We start from the raw sequence: 16150 nt of genomic DNA on the forward strand, positions 1-16150 counted from the left end.
TAATCATCATTTTTTTTTGCTGAACTTCTAGAGCGTTGCGAGTAGCTCACCAGCTTTTCTGGCAAGTTTTTTAGCATCACACAGAAGTTTGTCTGGCTGGTTTTCAATCTGTGTCCTGTGTTGGGGCACCGCACCGGCAATTTTTCTCGATTGAGATTTCTTCAGGCGTGGGTCAACTACTGCCTTAATTTGAACGACCTGTATAATATGACAATCCGGCCGATGATTCCTTCGGCTTTTCAGTTCTGTGTCAAATAAGGAAAAGGCGTACTGCTTCGATCTTGAGCCGTTCTTGTACATCGTAGTGTGGTTGGTTGTCAATCCTGTCTCGTTACACACCAATGTTGTCTGCCCTGTCTCTCTCTGCTTCTTTTGATAAATGGGAACATGTTGGGATCAAAAGGAGCAAAGAGTCAGTTTGGCATCTAAAATGAATGACACGTAAAACGGAAGCTAGCAGGGTTTTTTTTTTACGGAAGGAAGTCCCTGCAGCAGCTTTTACATAGAAAATAAGTCTGTTTCTCAACTCTGAACTCAGAGATTCAACCTTGAACCCTGAAACCGTTTGATTTGCAACCACAAACTATTCGAACCGTCTACTTTACACCCTTGGCTGGTTTCACAAGTCATTTTTGGTGACATGGATGCCAGGTGTCCGCCACGTCACTGCCAAACCGTGAAGAAGAACATATATAGGAGTAGTTCATAAAGCAGGTCAGCTAATGTGAGGTATGTGCAACCAAATCAAATTGCCTGAGTTCAAGGTCTGAAGTCTGAACTATCCGCAAAAGAGAGAGTCTGAACTACCTGATTCTGTTCAGCACTTCAGCTTATCTGGGCTGGCAATTCACCGGAGTACAAGTCCAACCACTAGATTTCATCTTTAATAGATCTAGAAATGGGGACTAATTGCTGTTGGCGAGCTAATAATCTGATAAAGACAAGTCCCTGATGATGTCAGGTCACAATTGATACGGAAAGTACCAAGAAATCATCAAGGTTCTACATATTTGTTAAAGGAAGCAATGCATGGTACGGTACTTGATTGAATGAAGTTTTTTTTTGGAAAAACTGACAAATTTGTTGACCATAAAACAAACTTGCGTGCGCTCTGTATTCAGTATTCTTCACATATATACTAACTTTGAACCTAAAACCTAACTTGATGGCACCAGGATTAAAGCGGCGGTGCTTCGCTTCCTCTCTTTCTGTGATAGTAATAGTTTTGGCTTTCAGAAGCAAAGTCAGTGGATGCATTTTCCACGTGACTCCCTTTGCATATTATTCGCTTTTGCAAACAGACTTTTGTGCTTCCAACTTTTCAGACGTTGACATTTAGAACAGCTTATGAGCCAAGTAACATTTAAACTGAGGCTTATAATTTATAACGGTTGAACTTCACCAGAATCATTGCTTGCATCAGAAAGCATACAATCTTAGTGAATAGCAACCTGACAGGGGCATGTGTTGTGGCCTAGTCTGTAATGATGCAAAGCCTTTATACCGAAATGGCATCCCTTTATCTCCAATTTCAAATACTATATGTATTCACTCTAAAGCATACGCTAGAATCAAATATTTATTAAATGTAATGCTTCATAGTCTGTAATGAGCCCTTGTTCACTTCAAACGACCCAGCTCCTTTGGCAAGAAGTTCAAGAGTTGCTGACGAAAATTGATAGTGTATCACAACATGTTCACGGCAGTCTTTTCTAAAATATAATTCAGGGAGGAAGATTTGCCAAAACTTTTGTATTTGTATCCCACAAGACATAAACAAGTGGCAGTAATATCCTAGAATACACAACAAGGAAGGTGAGATATAGTCATCTATGATGTATTTGGCCTAAATTTGTTCTAAGACGTTCTTTATGTACCCTTCTATACATTTTGCCTAGGAAAACTCACTAACAAGCAACTAGTCTTGAAGCTTATTTCATCCTATGAACAAGTGAGTAAACCTTCAATGACAATGCCTGATGGAATGTCGCCTTCCCGCTCTACAGTCTCCAGCACCGCTTGATAAAGCTTTGTCCATGAGCAACCATCGCCTGTACGAACCACGTCCCAAAAAGTCAAATTTGGACTCGGCGGGTATGCAGCAACTACTAAGTCAGCAATGCTGCCCACTTTGGCCACCGGACGGGGGAAGTCCAATGCCAGGTTGTCGACTTTATGCTCGTAAATTTTCCCATTCCTGTCGACTTTGTACCTCGATGTGCCACTGAAGCAGCCATATGATTCCCACGGAACACGCGGGGTGCCCCACAGTTCCCACCGAACAACAATCGAGTTCTCTGTCAGTTGCCAAATACGCGATATGTCTAGCCCAATTTCACTGAATAGCAAGCGTCCGTGGAATCTGAGAGCCCAGAAGATTGTCTTGTAGTTGTCAATCCCATGGAAAGTGTTCAACGGGTCGACAAATGTGATGTCTTCGCTGCAATATGATGTAGAGAACATTTGTAATCGTCATTTTGAGTGCATCCACATAGAATAGAAGTTTGCAAGAAATGAAATTTATGCAGGCAGCGTGCTTGGCAGACATGACCAGAACCACAACCAGTCGTTAGTATCAGTACTAGGATTCATAGTGTCATAACTGCTGATGATGGGCTGTCAATGTCACTGATCTATACTAGCGTAAACTTCTACTAAAATCGGTGGGTGAACATCAATTGATTCAGTCCCAATCTTGAATACGACATATTACTCTAAGTTCAGACTATCCTTCATTTCTGAATCGAGACTGGTATGAATGACAACCTTTATCATGTTTTCTTCCATGATTAGCCGCACATCAAGCCCTAGCTGTATAATTTCAGTCCAAGTTTCACCTTTAATTCCTGGAAGTACCGAGCTAGTACGATTTAGTGCTAAGATTTCTCCATGACTAATCCCCAATGGACTAGCAAATCCTAGAATCAGTCCTACAGGCACATCTATAGTTCTCAAATTATCAGACCAAAGAGACCAGACCAAAATACAGTCATCACGCAGGGAACAGAAAGGCATCCTTACCGATAGATATCATAGTTGGGCTCCCGGACGAACACGGCCGGCAGGTCGTCCCGCAGCGTGCGCACCGCCATCCCGAGGTTGAGGTAGAACTCCGACCTCCGCGGGTCCCCGCCGCCGCTGCTGACGCTCCGGCTCTTGGTTTCCGTGGACTTGGCCGTAGGGACGACGGGGGCATCTTGCTGCGAGGCGCTGAGGAGGAGCGGGAGGTTGAGGTTGAGGTGGCTCGGCGCCGCGGCGGCCTGCGCCGACCCAGAACCCCCGTGGAGCTTGGCGCCGCCGCCGCCGTGGCTGGGCAGGACGAGCTGGGGTTTGAGCGGATTGGGGGGCGATCTGCAGGACGACGGCGTGGCGAGCTTGGGGAGGAGGAAGGCCATGGCTCGCTGGGTGTCCTTCCTGCTCTCGTTCGTTCCCCCCTCGATTCTTTTATCTTCTTCCCCGACTGATTTTGACGCCTACCGCCGCTTGTCTTCTTCTCGCACGAGCTGCGGTGGTTCCATGTAGAAGCTTGCAGCGGCTGCTTTCTTTCTCTTGAGTGGCTGCCGAGGCCGCAGCGAGCTTGTGTGGGAGAGAGACGGCCGCAGGCTGACGTGGTAAAAACATGTGAAAATCCGGGTTTCTGCGAGAGAATATCCGGTGGAGAACACTTTACATCAAAACCGGTAAAATCCACGTGAAAAATCATACCTAAAAGCTTTCACTTTTTTAGAAAAATACTTCCACTTAGAGGAGTGGAAGTACAAATTCATTTGGGATGTATGAAAAAAAATCAGCAATACAGTAGCAAACAGTAAATGCTATGATTAATCTTTCAATTTGCTTTTTACATATTTTAAAAATAAATGCAAGTTTGAGCTTGAATTATTACATGCACGTAGAATGTTACCTTCTTAACATACATATTTTAGAACTTCTGAAAATTTGTAAAAATAATTCCTATGGACTTTTCATAACTCAGTTTCCGTGATGCTTTCCTAAATTTTGGATTGTTTCCATTAATGACAATACTACCGTAACGATTATAGGAAAACTACGGTCGAATGTCTGGTTTTCTAGTCTTGGGAGCGAAACTCTACACTACCGCATACACGATTATCCCTGTCGGCTGAGAACCGACAAGAAAACACGAATATTGTATCATATTGTCCACACGAACAGACACGAATTTTGGATTGATTCATCTTGTCCACAATATTCGAAACAAGTTTCCAACAGCCAATTCAAACAGCACAATACATATTGTTCACAATACTCCTGCATGAATTGAGACAGGCTATCTTCAAATGTACTAGATCAGTTCTATTTGGCCTTTGGACATGGAGTCATCATTGAGGCATCTCCTCTCCTACAGAAAAGGAGTATGAATCACTCAAGGGTTAGAAAGCTGAAACGAAAACTCAAAGAAGCTACCTATAAATGACCCATTAAATCAATTTATGGATTAAATCATGAATGTAGCAAGAAAATACATGAATAGCGATACTTGTACAGTCACCTTTAAACAAGGCAAGCTACAAATATTTACCACATGGACTCCACTATTTAAACAAGGCAAGCAACAAATATTGTTATATGTGTAGCTATTTACAGATAATGAAATTGTAATCACATGGACTCCACTAATAAGTAGCACTCACAGCAAAACAAAGATTGACAATACCAAACTACTGGAGAAAAAAAGACGCCCAAACTTTGCGACAGAGTACATATCATTTAGAGCTAGCTGACAGTGTTGAATCAAGTGATATCATTGAACCAATATGATTTGGTAGTGTCGGGTGCTTCAGCCAGCATGCAAGATAAATAAGCCATGAGCATCATAATAGAAACTTCACGATCAGTTGAGTGCCTGCAAAGAATGCAAAATTAGAGGCAAGTCATAACAGTGAAATTAGATCTGTTAAGTACAGACCTGTCAAAGTACAGTTTCTTGATGATATAAGCACTGAGAAGTCCAGTCTACAGTTATAACACTCTTCAGTAAGAAAAACAAAAATTGGCAAAGCGGAATGGGGGAACATGACAGAACTTACGTCTTACAGCTACTCTGAGAAAGGTGCTGGTGCTGAACTGATGAAGAAAACTGCCAACAAGTTGTAAGAATTTCAAGCTACTGAAATTTGCAAGGTCAAAGTTCTGGACTGCATTGAAAAACACAACTGATCTCGCATCTTCGATAACATCTTCACCAAAAGCCAAACTGTACAAGAAGGGTGTCTCATCTTGGCTTAAAACTTGCAAGGTGCATACAGAAGTCCGTAGCAGAGAATATTGCCGCAAGAACCACATACTGGCAATGGAAATGCTTCTACTTAGGCTACCAAAATGTTTATACAATTATATTTCAGGTCAGAGAACTCACCTAGGAAGTCTCCAAGCTCAAGGGCACCTATTTTGTCCAACTAGTATCAAATAAAAATTACATTTAGTCTATCTAAACATCGCAGAGCCATACATCAGTGGCACAAACGTCAGTACTTTGAAAGGCTTACAATTAGGAAACCAGCTATCCAATTTCTAAAAAAGGAAACCAGCTATGCTGCGGCAGGGAACCAAAATGGCGGAACATTTGCTCCTAGCAAATCTATCAAAAACATATCTGCATTCAATCACAATGAAAGATAGAAATAAAATAAACATCAGCGAGCAATCAATCCATTCTCAAACTGAATTGGAAGCGCTGAAATAGGACATGAAAAAACATTAAATAGCTAGTGGCAAAAAAAATGTGCTTAACTATATTTATTATGGTCTTGTACAACAAGTGCACTCAAAATCATGAGATGGATATAACAAATAAATTATACCAATAAAAGGAAGGGTGACAAAAGGAAATTTACATCTGAGGCAGCCATCAAAACCAATCGTTAAACACACACTTTCAGGTGCTTTAGATTTCAGCCAATGAAAATGAACAGAACGAATACCTAGATAAGAGAGTGGATTAAACTGAAACTATATGGTAATCAATCACATTTCAGAGTGTTACAGAAATAATCAGTCCACATGAAGCAGAAAAACACTACTTGAATCATAAGAAAAGCCAAGAAAATTAACCACTTAAATTTTCATGGCAAGCTGATGTCCAAGACTCCAAGTGCTTGCACCACCAGAAATTCTGATGGGCACTCACCAGAATGGTGCTAAAAAACACACATAATCTGTAAATACATGTAATAGTAGAGCCGTAATTTACAACATAATTTGTGTGTTCGAATTTGAGTTATGTAATTGAAAATGTATATGCAAAATCAAACTATACATAGAACATTATGGACCTTTACATAAATGGGTTAGACACCATAGCCACAATGGTAGTCGGGATTACTACAAGAATACCATATCGATTTAGCATTTCTACAGTTTGGGAAGCCAGCTGGCCAACCTCAAATGTAAATGGAAACATCCGTGGATCTGATCATCTACTCCCTCCGTCCCATACTATGAGGCACGCACGCATCTCTATATTTTTTATTTAGCTAACTAAATATAAATTAAATAATTAAAAAAAATATCATTAGAAAGTATTTTCGATAACGAATCGAATAGTATACTTTTTGTTAAGAAACATACATATTTAATTAATCAAATTGAGGATTTAGGGATGCGTGCGTGTCTCATATTATGGGACAGAGGGAGTAACATGCAGCTTGCTTTACTAGAAAGCACCGCATCTGTATAAGTTAGTACGTTGATCTTCCCAAGTGTTGTTTTAAATTTTAGTCATTCGGGAATTGAAAGATCTAAGACATCCCTGTATTTTGTATCACTGGCGCTCTGGATGCCAATAGCATATATTGTACCCAAAGGGAAAGAACAATGTAAATCCAAAAACTACAAACAATTCCACCGATTACTGATACAGAACAAAGATTATAGGAAAGATATAAGAAATATTCAAGTGTAGCAAAATAACATGTAAAAATCACACACTGGACTTGAGAGATGCACCGACCATGACAAAAATATATGTCTGAATTGCATGGGGGTCTGAAGGCACGAATAATGGACTTGCTTCCTTGCTGTGGTACAATGAGGAAATCGCTATCGGCGTTGCAGAATGCGGATCCATCCAAGGACTTGTTGGCGGCGTGCGTTCCTAGGAGGAGAACACCGTGAGAAGAGCAGTTGGGGCGTCGTCTCGAGGCGGCGTCGAGGTCAGAGGAGGGCGCCGGCCGTCGAAGTCAGAGGAGGGGCCGGCGGGAGCTCGTGGCGGATCCCTTTCACCGGTCAGAGGAGGGCGACGGCGCAGCTTGGAATAGATCTCGAGGCGCCTCCGGCCAGAGAAGGGCATCGACGCCGGTGGCCAGAGATCCGGCGGCGGTGTTCAGAGGAGGGGCGGCGGATCCGACGACGTTGGGTTGCGGCTGAGGGGAGGACGAGGCGGCCGGTGGGGAGGCGGAGGAGCGGGGAGCGGCGGCGGAGGCGTCGAGGAGAGGACGCGGCGGGGTCGGGTGCGATGGGAGCGGCGGCGGCTTTTTTTTCTTTAGGGAAAGGGGCTGCGTTGGTGATTGATGTAGAATCGGGGATGTGTAGTGTGTTATCGTTGGGTCATGCATGGTTCGTTTGCCCATAAAGCCTGTTCTAAATTTTTGATACTCCGAAGTTTCATTTGTCTATTTTTCTCCGAAGTTTATGTGCTCGAAAGGTGCACCAAAGGGGTCTACCGGTTAGCATTATCACGTAGTCCGTACTTATATCTACTTAGTCTAATTTTGAATCCTCACTCCTGCTTAATTAACGTCTAGCTAGTTTCTTCTAGCCACCCATTTCTGAACCACTGTATAATATGACAATCGGACCGATGATTCCTTCGTTCTTCAGTTCTGTGTCGAATAAGGAAAAGACGTACTGCCTTGATCTTGAGTCGTTCTTGTACATCGTAGTGTGGTTCGTTCTCAGTCTTGTCTCGTTACACAGCAATGTCTGCCCTGTCTCTCTCTTCTTCTGTTGATAAACGGGGATAGATTCCGATCTAATATCCAAAGTAACTATTGCAAATGTTTGAGAAAAGAGTAGTAAAGGGTCATTTTGGCATCTAAAATGAATGACAAGTAGTAAAACTGAAGCTAGCAGGTGTTTTTTTTACAGAAGAAGGTCCCTACTGCAGCTTTTACAGAGTATATAAAATAAGTCTGTTTTTTCAACTCTGAACCCAGAGAAAGGTATACTTTTCAACCTTCAATCTTAAAACCGTTTGAATGGCAACCACAAACTATTCAAACCGTCTACTTCACAAGTGATTTCGGGTGACGTGGATGCCACGTAGCCACCAAGTCACTGCCAAAAAACTGTGAAGAACATGTATAATTCATAAAGCAGGCCAAGCTAATGTGAGGTATGTTCAATCAAATCAAATCACCTAGAGTTCAAGGTCTGTATTATTCGCAAAAAAAAAAGACAGCCAAGGTCTGAAGTACATGATTCAGTTCAGCTTATCTGGTCTGGCAATTCACCGGGGTCCAATCCATAATATATCGAGAAATGGGGACTAATTGCTGTTGGTGAGCTAATCTGACAAAGACAAGTCCCTGATGATATCAGGTCAACAATTGATACGGAAAGTACCAAGAAATCATCAAGGTTCTACATATTTGTTAAGGGAAGCAATGCATGGTACGGTACTTGATTGAATGAAGTTTTTTGGAAAAACTGACAAATTTGTTGACCATAAAACAAACTTGCGTACGCTATGTATTCAGTATTCTTCACATGTACTAACTTTGAACCTAAAACCGAACTTGATGGCACCAGGATTAAAGTGGCAGTGCTTCGCTTCCTCTCTTTTTGTGATAGTACTAATATTTTTGGCTTTCAGAAGCCAAGTCAGTGGGCGCATTTTCCACGTGACTCCCACAGGCTCTTGATTCTAAAAAAAAAAACTACTCTCTCCGCATATATGGGGGGAGGGGGGGCGCAAATCAAAATGTCGCAGACTCTCAATCACTCAAATGGGATTAAAAAAATGTGGAGATTAGTAAACCTAAGTTGGAGTTGAAACCCCACCGGAATTGCCGTGTGCCGCGCCGGGCGTTTGCTATTCCTGCCACCGCCCGCCTGAGGTCCAGCCCGGCCTGACCTGCCCGCCACGTGTGCACTACCCTCGTCGGAGTCCGTAGCCCGGAGACCTTTGGGGATTCTCAGATTTAGAGAGGGAGACAGACATGCGGACGGGGAGGACCAGGGGAGGTTTTTTTTTAGCCCAAGGACCGAAGGAGGTGACCACTGACCAGCAAAGAGTTGATCCATCGGGCGCGATTGGCCAGGCTTTTTTTTTTCTGGAGAGGAAATTGGCCTGGCTGAGATCCATCGCAGGGAGAGAACAAAGCCCAAGAGAGAGCCCAGATCTGGACAGAGAGAGAGAGGGAGATGATATGCTCGTCCTCTTCGGAGGCACACCCGGCTCCCGGCCGCAGAACCTCGCCGTAGCTCCGGCACGAGGCGGCTCGGAGCCCGGGCGCGTGCCCTAGGTACCCTCACCGTGAATCCGTCCTACACGTCCTGTCAGGGGAATGGATAATCCTGGATGTGCCTAGTGCAGTTCAGGCGTCGCCCGGGGGAACGAGACAAACCGTCAGCTCAACCTGCACCGCGGAAACGGTTTAGCGCACGGTTACCTGGTTTCCCGTGCCAATGTCATCGCAAACTAAGCGATAAACCCGTCCGCAGCGCCGTCGCGCAGGAATCGGGGGCAAGCTCCGCCTCTGATGCACAAAATACTATCCGTCGAGCCAAGCGCTGGTCACAGACTCACAGCCCGCTGCGGCATATATTGACTTCCCCGGCGTATAAGCTGCATCGTGACCTGCCTCCGACCCGCTAAACCCAGCGAGATTTGCTAATTTCCAAAACCCTAAGCGGTCAAAAGACGGGTAAATTAACGCACCTTCAGCTGTGCCATGGAGGACGAGCTGCGGCTGCTGCGTCCTAACCGCGCCGTCCGCGTCCAGCGGCTCGGGTGCGGTGGTCGGCACCGTGGGGTTGTTGTTTCCTTCATCCATCCCGAAGCGGCTGGGTTTGGGAGGGCGCCGAGCGCAGATGAGGGCTCTCTCTCTCTCTCTCTCTCTCTCTCTCTCTCTCTCTCTCTCTATGTGAACTTAAAGGCAGCGTTCGCGATTAACCTTATGCCCCGAGCAATGTGATCGTTTGATGCCCTGAGCAAGCAATGTGAGATGAGCTTATGAAGAAAAGCTAGAACCAAGTCTCAAAGTAAAAAAAAAACTACTGCACTGCTTAGCATTCCTTTGTGGGACCCATCCTTAATAAAACTGCTTCAAGAGTTTTACAACATCAAGACTTGGTTCTAAGATTTTTAGCGCCGCTTCCCCCCACGCACCACACCACCATTAGCATGCATGCACAGGAGGTTTATATCGTGGCGTCGCTCTACTGGGGCGGACTAGTTGTCGCCCACCGCCCAACTCCAGTCGCCTTAATTAGTCGCCAGAAACAAAATCTAATTGAGTTGGTATGTAATAAGCTAATTTACATGTACGCGATATTTACCTTTGATCTGATGGAAACACAATTAATTTGCCGAGAAATAGGCCTACAAAACCTAACCTTAAGTTAACACTAAGAAAAACTTAAGTCGCCCTTCCGGTTCTTTCTCCATACGTTCACATTGCTCGGGGAGTAGCGAACATTTTAAATTAAACAAACATAATTCTGGACAGAAGATTTCGTTGCTGCTAAAATCGATCAAGGCCCAGATGGTGCGACACGGAACTCCTTTTTCTTGCATCTGACGGGACACGGAACTCATTTTTGTACATCTGATGCGACACGGAACTTTACATTAAACTAGTATTGCAAAATGCTCTCGTGGCTTTACTAGAGTACAGGCGACCCCCCGCAGGGCTCCTCATGAGTACCATGACTCCATGAGAGCATAGACGTACGATGCCTCTCATAGACGCTAGCTAGCTAGCGTCCAAAGTTGCTTCCTCCCGCAGTCCCGCTCAAAAAAAACATTATGAATGCCAGCTAATTCCTTTCCGTTTCCTTCCATTCATAATTTCATATACTTCTTTGTCACATATAAAATGCTGAAATATTACATGTATGTAGATGTATTTTATTATATATACGTAAGTCTATATTTAGATAATTTGAGTCACCTAATATGAGAAGTATTTCATTTACCACGTCAATTAAGGAAAAGGTTCGGATATTTACAATGAGAACATGTAGCGACCAAAAAGGAAGAAGTACTCCGTAAAAGACTACTTAAGGCAAAATTGGACTAGAGTGCTTTTCTTTTTTATGAAATTCTTGGACTAGAGTGCCTTGTTCCGGCGATTTCCCAGCTACCGGATGGTAATGTTAACATGTTTCAATTCGAAAGACCATCGGATTTTCTTCGTTCCATATCAGATGTGAGCATTACCAAGATGCCATCGCCTTTCGTCGGGCGCTATTTAGATGAATAGTTGTAAAATTCCACGATGACTTAAACTTTCCTGTCTTACAGTTACAGCTCCCAGTGTGACAGCATGCACTTGGTAATGAGTAGTATTGCTCCCGGTGTGACACGTCGATTCTCAAAGCTCATTTATGGTACATGCATCGGTGTACAAGAGATGAAGAGATCACTCTACCATGGAATGGGACAAGACGAGCTGCTTTGCTGCATCTCCGACCGTCCTGCTGCACCTACAGAATAGGCTAGACAGACTTCCCAAACCAAACTTCCTTTTCCAGGGCTTTGTGTGCACTGTGTAGGCAACGATCCTCCTTGACCTCTTGCATGCAGAAGGAACATGATGATTCTGCCTGTGGGTAGACGGTCGAGCGATGCAAAGCTAGTCCTCCCTCGTGCCAGCTGCATGCGGCGCCTCTCTGATCCCGACGAAGGCTGAGTTGACCCGTACGATCCACATGAAAGCACGCCAACGCGTCAGAGCGCTCGCGCGCTCTCTCTCTCCCTTTCTCTCCTTTTCGTCGGTCCCGTATGCCCATGGACTAGTCAAGCTCCAGCCAAAATAGTACGAATTTTTTGCGCCGGCAGACTCCTCCCTCACCGTTTTGACGAAAGTAGCCTCCTCCCAAAAGAATCGACAAAAGTAGCCTGACGGAAGTCCCAAAAGGCGTCACGTAGAGGTTTCCGCCAACTGAATCGGACGCTGATGCTTCGTGACAATGCCAAAGGCGGAAAGAACTTTCCTCCAATACCATTGGCGGAAATGGGCTTTTTTAGACTAGTAGGGCCCCCTATCCTCTGCGCATGTCGGCCAAAAGGGGCACCAGGGTCCTTCCCTCCAATGCCATAGGCGGAAAGCCTCAAGATTCCCTGTGTTTCCGTGAGATGCGACGGCACCCGCAGCAGTATCCTCGTCTTTTTCCGTGTGAAGCGACATGCCCACCTTCCGGCCATGCCATTACCAGAAGAGGCTTTTTCCCGTGCCTGACTCTTTTAACACTCCCTCCTTCCTACCACTCTCGCACAGGCGCACTCTCATCTACCCCATTTTCTCGGCTTGTATTTCTTCTCAGCTTCTTTCGATGTGTTTTTGGGCTTAGAGCTGATTTATGTAGAAACGAAGCGATGGATGAAGGTAAGGTTGTGTTTCTTTCGTTACATGCATGCTGTTTTTCTTGTGTTTTATTATTTCGTAAACGGGAATGTCATGATGTTTTAGGGAGTTCATAATCATCTGAGAGCTTGATTTTGGATCCTTTGGAGTGGGAATATTTACTTGAAGTGATTGAAGAAGTTGTACATCAAGGTAAGACCTATGAAATGCACGGTTTGTTTTGCATGTAGATTATAGTTGTTTTATTAACTCGCTTGTAGTTCTATGATGCGATAATAATAGTTACTAAGTTTTTGAAGATGTTAGACTAGGAATCTGTGCGTGTTATAGTTCAAGATATAATAGATGAGGGTTAGATGTGTCCGGTGTTGTAATTCATTTTGACATGCAAATTGTAAAATAGTTTTTAAATTATGTGTCAATATTATCATAAGTAGTAGATAAAAATGTATTTATCAATTGTATTGGAATATGGTTAATGTGTAGGTACAATGAACAAACTGCTAGTGTTTTATGGTGATGGCATCGTACGTGATGGCCCTTCCGGGCTTGATGTGTGGCAGTGCCAGCACAAGCTTCTTACCATAGAAGACATTGTCAACACGAGTTTCTTGGACGTTACAAACTGCATCAAGGTTGAGTTTGGTTCTGAGATGGCATCGAAGAAGTTGATCGTTGAAGCATTGATAGTCCTGCGGGTTCAAGAAGGGTCCTTGCCGCGTTGGGGGCTACGACAGGTTAAAAGTGAAAGTAACTGGCGTACGTACATGAGGCTTGCTAGCACGCCTGGTGCAGCAATGTACGGACGCCCCATGGTTTATGTGCAGTTCGACGACGATGATGAGGCTAGGTGCAGTATGGATCTTGGCTCCATGCAGTTAGCTATTGCTGGTACTGAGATGGAGGGAATTTCTATTGATGAAGGTCCACTTCTCCCAACTCCAGATGCTGGTCCATATTGGTCCATGGTCGTTGATTTGAATGATCACATGGATGGACTGCCTGATGAGCTAGATTCTGGTGATGAGGCAATTGATTCCTCATCAGATGAGAGCGATGAAGATGTAGAAGATGGTTCGTCTCACAGGGCAGAGGTGCCACCAATGGATGTTGAGGCTGTCTGGGCTCTTGCAATCCGGGCAGAGGATACGTCTCTGTGTGGCTTCGGTTCGGAAGTTCTTGAGGTTGGGCAACATTTTCCCGACAAGAAAGCAGCCAAACATGCAATCCAGGGGTATGGCATCACTATAGGCCGGGAGTACAGAGTGTTGAGGTCCAATTCAAAAATATTCAAGGTATCATGCATCCACAAGGAGTCAGGTTGCCCTGCAAGAATTGTTGCTCGACAACCGTGGGGGATTATGATGCCATTCGTTGTGACGAAGATGGTACCACACACATGTGAGCAATCTGGTGTGCTGCCACACCACCGCAACGTCACTGCATCATATGTGGTTGAAGCCATCTCTTCCACCGTCGTTGACAAGATTGGGGTCAGCGTTAAGTCATTGATGAAGGCTGCTGCCGATCGCATTGGCTACCCAGTGAGCTACAGTAAGGCCAAGCGTGCTAAGGAGGAGATACTGACGAGGATGTTTGGCACTTATGAGGATGCCTATAACTATGTCCACATAATGCTTCATCAGATTTGTGAAACTAACCCGGGGACATACATATACAGGCAAGAGCATCCAGTGCCAAATGGACCGGAGGGTCATTACATCCTTGATCGTGTATTTTGGGCATTCAGCCAGACTATTCAGGCTTTCTCGTATTGTCGACCGGTGTTATCTATTGATGGTACCTTCCTCACTGGAAAGTACACTGGTACTCTGTTGGTGGCGGTTGCAGCGGATGCGAATGACCAGCTCCTACCTACTGCATATGCCATCGTCGAGAACGAGAGCACAGAAAGTTGTTTGTGGTTCTTGAAATGCTTGAAAGATGATGTTGTCAGAGACAGGGCCGGAATTTGCATCATTTCTGATCGCAATGCGGGGCTGCTGAGCGCACTTCACCAGATGAAGTACTCGGTGCCACTGGAGCATAGGTGGCCTGATATTACAACCAGATGGTGCATGCGGCATTTGGCCGCAAATTTTTACTCCCGATTCAAGAACAAGGATTATATGAAGATTTTCAAGAAGATGTGCATGCAAAACCAAACGCGTAAGTTTGATGCCATCTTTGCAGCATTGAACGCAGAGATGACCCGCAATGGTGGTGATGCACCTCCAGAAGGGCAAGGTGAGGGGGGCCAGAGGAGGGCCAGGAATCTAGCTGAGTGGGTGAACCAGAGTTGCCCGCGTTTGGAAAAGGGGGCCCAGGCTCACGACACGGGTGCTCGCTTTGGCATAATGACAACCAACTTTTCAGAAGTGTACAATGGTGTCCTCAAAGGTGTGCGTGGTCTTCCAATAACTGCCTTGGTTAGTGAAACATGGAACATGACTGTTGCTTATTTTGCCGACAGGGTTCAAGTATCGAGGGAACGCATGTTGCAGAACAAGCAATGGTCTGAAAAGATGCAGAGACACTTGGACTGGAAATCAAAGGCCGCAAGGAGCCATAGTGGTACCATGGTCGACAGGCTTAGAAAAAGGTGGCTTGTCCGCACGCGGTCGCATTTCGTGAGAGGGCACCTCAGAGGTAACACGCAGCATAAGGTCACCCTCCATGCAACGACATGTGAGTGCACTTGCAACAAGCCTAAGCTACTCCACTACCCTTGCAGCCATGTGCACCGGGCGGTTGCGGACCATCAGATTGCCGTCGAACCATACATCTCTGAATATTTTAGTATGTATAATCTTATGCACACATGGGATGGTGAGTTCTGGGCATGGAGCATACAATGTAATTACAAGGATGTATGGCCTGGAGGTCCTATATGGCTTCCTGATCCGGCTACGAAGTGCCAGAAGTGGGGACGTCGTCCGACTCGTCGCTGGAGGAACGATATGGACAGGAGCCAGCTTGGAGAAGGACGCACGTGCCGCACATGCAGGGTACCTGGACATATGTAGAGGAATTGCCCATTCAGGGTCTAGTGTTCTGCTGCTTTTTATTTATGATGTAATGCTAGTGAAATAATTATCAAGATATTCTTGTACTCGTGTAACCGTTAATGTTAAGTTTGATTTTCCAATACTCTTTGTATATGTATTTCAATTTGTTTTTTAACGGGGTATTTAAATTTGTTATCACATGAATTCCTTAATTAATGTTCGATTGGACGCGAGGCTGCACGGGACATGAACGGATTTATTGCGATTTGATTCTCTCGGGCTGATTCGAGCACGGGCAAAGTAAAGGAGTGATGCTTTTCTACTTTTGGTCAATTTTGTCGGTCCAAGTGGGGCAAAGTAAACGAGTGATGCTTTTTTACTTTGATTGAATTTTGTGATTGAATTTTGTCGGGCCAAATTCACTGCTCAGAGCAAAGGAGAGTCTTTCCTCTTTTTTCCCAGGCACGGTTCCCACGCGAGACTGCTTCCCATTTTTTCCCGCGCAGGGAGATTCCCATGCGAGACCTTTCCGGGCGATTGGACGGGACGCTCAGTTCCAGGCGATGATTCCCGCGTGGGCGCCGCTTT

At 44.8% G+C, this 16150-nt stretch overlaps 2 protein-coding genes and 1 long non-coding RNA gene across 4 annotated transcripts; 1 reads left to right on the plus strand and 2 right to left on the minus strand.

Moving 5' to 3' along the window:
- Positions 1-1708: 1708 nt before the first annotated feature.
- LOC100836831 lies at positions 1709-3571 on the minus strand. Its single transcript, XM_003580488.4, has 2 exons — positions 3022-3571; positions 1709-2440 (listed from the first exon to the last, which is right to left on the minus strand). The coding sequence occupies exons 1-2, from the start codon at positions 3393-3395 to the stop codon at positions 1942-1944; spliced, it is 873 nt and encodes a 290-aa protein (XP_003580536.1). The 5' UTR covers positions 3396-3571; the 3' UTR covers positions 1709-1941.
- A 589-nt stretch (positions 3572-4160) lies between these two features.
- LOC112269440 lies at positions 4161-10159 on the minus strand. Of its 2 annotated transcripts, none has more exons than XR_002961287.1 (2): positions 9905-10159; positions 4161-5617 (listed from the first exon to the last, which is right to left on the minus strand). It is a non-coding gene; the product is annotated as an uncharacterized LOC112269440 (long non-coding RNA). The 2 variants fall into 2 exon arrangements; XR_002961288.1 differs by lacking the exon at positions 9905-10159 and adding an exon at positions 9025-9895.
- A 2292-nt stretch (positions 10160-12451) lies between these two features.
- Positions 12452-15597, plus strand: LOC112269475. Its single transcript, XM_024456250.1, has 3 exons — positions 12452-12575; positions 12660-12746; positions 13041-15597. The coding sequence occupies exon 3, from the start codon at positions 13046-13048 to the stop codon at positions 15578-15580; it is 2535 nt and encodes an 844-aa protein (XP_024312018.1). The 5' UTR covers positions 12452-12575; positions 12660-12746; positions 13041-13045; the 3' UTR covers positions 15581-15597.
- The last annotated feature ends 553 nt before the right edge of the window (positions 15598-16150 follow it).

The sequence above is a fragment of the Brachypodium distachyon genome, chromosome 5 (genome assembly GCF_000005505.3).
Source record: "Brachypodium distachyon strain Bd21 chromosome 5, Brachypodium_distachyon_v3.0, whole genome shotgun sequence".
Taxonomy (NCBI): Eukaryota; Viridiplantae; Streptophyta; class Magnoliopsida; order Poales; family Poaceae; genus Brachypodium; species Brachypodium distachyon.

Bases quoted from the DNA above. Each gene is read 5' to 3' on its own strand.
- LOC100836831 (XM_003580488.4), bottom strand. From the start codon at position 3,395: ATGGCCTTCCTCCTCCCCAAGCTCGCCACGCCGTCGTCCTGCAGATCG. The intron at 2,441-3,021 runs GTAAGGATGCCT...ATCATATTGCAG, and splicing joins CCCAACTATGATATCTATCG to CGAAGACATCACATTTGTCG.
- LOC112269475 (XM_024456250.1), top strand. From the start codon at position 13,046: ATGAACAAACTGCTAGTGTTTTATGGTGATGGCATCGTACGTGATGGC.